General features: G+C 40.3%; 1 protein-coding gene across 1 annotated transcript in view; it reads right to left on the reverse strand.

Moving 5' to 3' along the window:
* Nucleotides 1-3076: 3076 nt before the first annotated feature.
* The window catches only part of LOC139764602 (uncharacterized), a 33483-nt gene continuing 31921 nt past the window's right edge, over nt 3077-4638 (reverse strand). The window contains 1 exon segment of the mRNA XM_071691445.1: nt 3077-4638. This exon segment is cut by the window's right edge and continues 102 nt beyond it. Coding sequence (XP_071547546.1) covers nt 4599-4638 — 40 coding nt within the window. The 3' untranslated portion in view covers nt 3077-4598.

Raw genomic sequence — 4638 nt, forward strand, 5'->3', positions numbered from 1 at the left:
TCAACATACCAATCACTTGTGCTGTGTATAACATGTCCTGAAGGCTAATTATAAGTCTTACAATTATTACAGTACATAATATCATACACGTTTACAAAGGACATGTCTTATATAATTACTTAAAAGTCATGTATCTACATGTAACAGAATCTACAGAAAACATACGCTTGCACTGTATAGCATATACATATATACACTGTTTAGCATAACTATATAATACATATACCTCTACAGCTCTTCCATAGCCTCTATGCAAACACCTCACCGTAACAGGACGCCCCATGGAGCTCTCCCAGCGATACAATTGTCTGGTTCAGTGCAATGTTACATCCCGTGCACTCGGCGGTATGATGATCAAATGCACCAACGCTCGCAAGGGAATATCTCCCTCCGCACTGTCTCTTGACGCACTGTTACTACACCCTCATCCTCACCACACACCTGACACCAGTGGCCTTTCACTTGACCTTAACTAGTCAGGGGTAAACGTGTCGTCACTTTACCCTTAACACCACTGGTCTGTGATTTGATCCTTTTTAAGTAGATCCTCAATATATAAATAAAAGGACATCTCCACCACACCATCGACACCATTTGCTTATATGGTTAGGATGAACTTCAGCGTATCACTCGGGATCACACACACACACACACACACACACACACACACACACACACACACAAACACACATATCTTCATTAAAACAGGGTCTGGGTGTTCATTTCTGGTGATGAAGATGGGAATAAGGATAAACAAAGCAAAAACCATATTTACCTACTACAAAAGTAAACACAATAAGCCTCTTGTATCCTATAACGATTCTCGTACAGCTGTAAGTATCTGTACTTTGAACACCAGTTTTCTGCTATAGGTTAAGATAAAGTGTCTGTACATTGGTTGCAGCCTATCTCTTGAAATGAAATTCTAATAACCTCTAACGTGATATTTATAAACACATTATTTGTACGTTATTACGTGGAAAATCTCATAACACCAATCTACATAAACACATCTCGTACATTGTAATATACACAGTTTGGCAATACTGTTTTGTACACGTCGTGGTACACCTATTGTCCAGAGTTTATGATATATATCTCTTAGGTACACTATGTCATATTTTCTTTTTTCTAACGTTCGGAAATATAATGGAAGACTTGGGAGAGCTGTGTGGTGTGGTGTGGTGCCACACGACACGTGAATCATTCTTTTTACCCGATATTGACACTTGGGTGAGTCTGTTAACAAGTTGATCGTAGAGATAGATGGATAGATAGATAGATAGATAGATAGATAGATAGATAGATAGAGAGAGAGAGAGAGAGAGAGAGAGAGAGAGAGAGAGAGAGAGAGAGAGAGAGAGAGAGAGAGAGAGAGATGGCTTAGGTTCAACGCTCTTTAACTCGAGTGTGACCATATCACAAAGCGATTTGTGAGAAGCAAACCTAAATAACTGTGTAACACTGCTTTGAATTAGATATAGGTACTTTTAAAGTACACACACACACACACACACACACACACACACATATATTATATATATATATATATATATATATATATATATATATATATATATATATATATATATATATATATATATTCTTCATGTATCGAGAGCTCCTTCCTTCCATGGGATCTCTGAAGCGCTCAGGTAGTCGGCCATGTCCATTGGTCAGAACCACAGATTACAGATTATGAAATGGATGCTGTGCGTGTGTCTGTGCAGCGAGGGAGAGAAAAGAAAGTGTTCTGTGTTTCCATTGCGGTAGTTACGTCGTAGGCATAAAGGGATCTGAGACATGTTGATTCGGTGTTTGAAGCATTGTTGGATTAGTTGATGTTTGGAACATGGATGAGAAAGTGTAACTCGTACATGACTGGGAAGTGTAGATTCAGATGGATTTATGACTGGTGGAGTTGATGGTCATGACTGAGGTGGGAGAGGTGGCTGTCTATTGCCTCTCTGATCATTTAAGTGTGTATATGTTTTATGAGCGTTGTGTTCGTAGGGGCTTGGGGATAAATGTGAGTGTAGGATGCTGAAGTGTGAAGCTGGAATGAGCATCTTTTGATACAGAGGCTGGAGGTTAGGTATAGAGTTATTTGAATGGTAAGGGGTCTAGTGCTGATGCAAAAGACTGAGTGCCCACGTCCATTTTTCCCGGTGTTACCCAAGACCTCTTTCTAATGGTTCCTGCACAGCTCAAGGCTGCGCTACATCCAGCAGCAGGGAAATGTAGACTCTTTTGGAATGATTTTTTTTTTTTTGACGCGATCCAAACAATATGTGAAAAAAAAAATGCAACATAGAACGAGAAATACACGCTACATAAATGTTAATAAAGAATATGAAAATACAGGATCGTGAGACACCTTGCCAAACTTGAATGGAACTATTCTGTGCATGTCTCTATCGACAAGACGTTTGACAACCTATCTTGACCATGGTATCTACACTCGCTCTAGGGTTTAGAATAACAGATGTCCATCTAAAAAGAGATAACGATCCCGTGTGTTAAAAAAAAACACTTCTACCCTATAGTCAGATTCGAGACTAGAAAGTGGACTAGGCGCCTAACCTAACTTAGTTATGCTGGGTTCTAACTCTTATTTTTTGAATAGGCTTGAATCGTATCATGATTGGCTTGAATCGTTTCACCATCGGTTTGATTCGTGGCATTGGGTAGGGTCGACCTTAACCTACAAATGGGTTTTGTTCATAGACGCATTGATCACAAAGGTCGTATTTCACGTATCTAACTAGCGCTAGCTAGCAATGGATCATGGTCCTTTGGCGCTAAAGCTACTAGTACCTGAGCAGCTTGGGATACTGAAGGGAATCCAGGATTTATGTTTGAGCTTTAGTCAAACTGTCATTTTATCTTTCTTCATCCATGACCTATTTAAGGATCTTGCCTTATGTGTAACCCTGGTTTATGTGTGTAGTTTTACGACCTTTCTAAACTTTTTTCTCACTGGCATCTCCACAGACTTAAAGCTGGACGTAGATGATTGTGCCCTGGTCTTTCATCACAAGCCGTTCCTAAACCATACCACTGACCAGCATTTTCGTTTTTATTATTGACACTATACGATTCACACTTGTATAAACCCGAATGACAAATGTTTGGTTTCTACACGTTCAGAATATTCAGTGGGATGTGGCGGCTTCGCCGCTCCGATGGAAACAACTAGGACACACACACACACACACACACACACACAGACACTAAAAAGAAAAATCACGTTTGTTTCCTACGTGACAAGTAGCATAGATTCTATACTGGTTCCTCGTTTTCTTTTACGAAGTATTTCGATACTTATAGAACCGCCCTCTGTGAAAATACTACCTTTTGTATCATTTAGAACAGTGCTGAGTATATATATATATATATATATATATATATATATATATATATATATATATATATATATATATATATATATATATACAAATTTGTTCAAGAATTTCAAAAACTTGAGCGTTTTCTATGAAATTGAGTTCTATTATACCACCCTGTACAGATACATATATACCCTATTGCTATAATATTTACATGCTTATTTTGATGTGAAAAGTATAAAGAAATGCATAGTTGATACTTAGACACTGATGTATATAGCCTCGTACACCTTCCTGTTACACAAGACAGAAGATCTTTGCTTCTTAGACCCATCATTTCGACTTGATCCATCGTAATCGTCAAAGTACATTTCTGTAGCTTTTGTTAACTTTATTCTTTCCAGAGGATGTGTCACATTTAAAGTTCCTCAACTGATGATTATCACAAAGTTCACTTTTCATGATACACTCTAATCTTTCACTCTAAGCTCCGTTTGGGTTCATCATTTCACCAAGTTTTTTTTCTTCATTTGAGTCTGTGATCATCAAGGACTTCATATTTCTTCACATCCTCTTCAACGCACAATTGGTTTCACCTGCAGGAGAGACGGAGACCACTGAAGAAATACGGTTCAACGTGTTTAGGGTCTCAGTCCAACTGAAAGGACGGGCAATCACTCACCAGTGAAATAAACGCCAGTGTCTCACAAAGCGCTTACGAATTGATCCATTTTCATTCTACTGTGAAACAGTTCTTCTTGCCTCATCCCACACCGAAACAGGTGACGCGGTTCGACGCTGCGGTGAAGCAAGTATCGCCCGGTCTCACGGAGGGGCAGCTGCTTTAAGAAACAGTGGTGGGTGGGGGTAGATGATGTGAAGCAGTTTCTACCGCGATCACTCAACAAATGAAGCACTACGCCACTGTCTCTCACGACGGCGAAGCAGGTGTCTTCATGCACAGATGCAAAGCAGAAGACGCCGTTTACAGGTGAAACGGGTGGACGTCCCTTCGTCCCTTATTATGGTGATGGAGGTAAGAACACCCACCTCACCCCTCAATTCGAATGAGACAAACACCCCTTTGTCTAGTCTCGACACTAGCAGTGTACTGGTGGTATAGTCGACTCAAACGAAGCTTCATAAACACTGGCCATCGCCACTTCGATGTCGGGGAACAGCCAGCCAGTGGCGCGTCCCCTCCCTCCTCCTCCTCCTCCTCTTCAAGCTACGAGACTCCACCGTCCCGTCTTAGAAGATCGTGAAGCAAGAGTCGGTGATCTCCCCAGGA

The sequence above is a fragment of the Panulirus ornatus genome, chromosome 50 (assembly GCF_036320965.1).
Source record: "Panulirus ornatus isolate Po-2019 chromosome 50, ASM3632096v1, whole genome shotgun sequence".
Classification (NCBI taxonomy): Eukaryota; Metazoa; Arthropoda; class Malacostraca; order Decapoda; family Palinuridae; genus Panulirus; species Panulirus ornatus.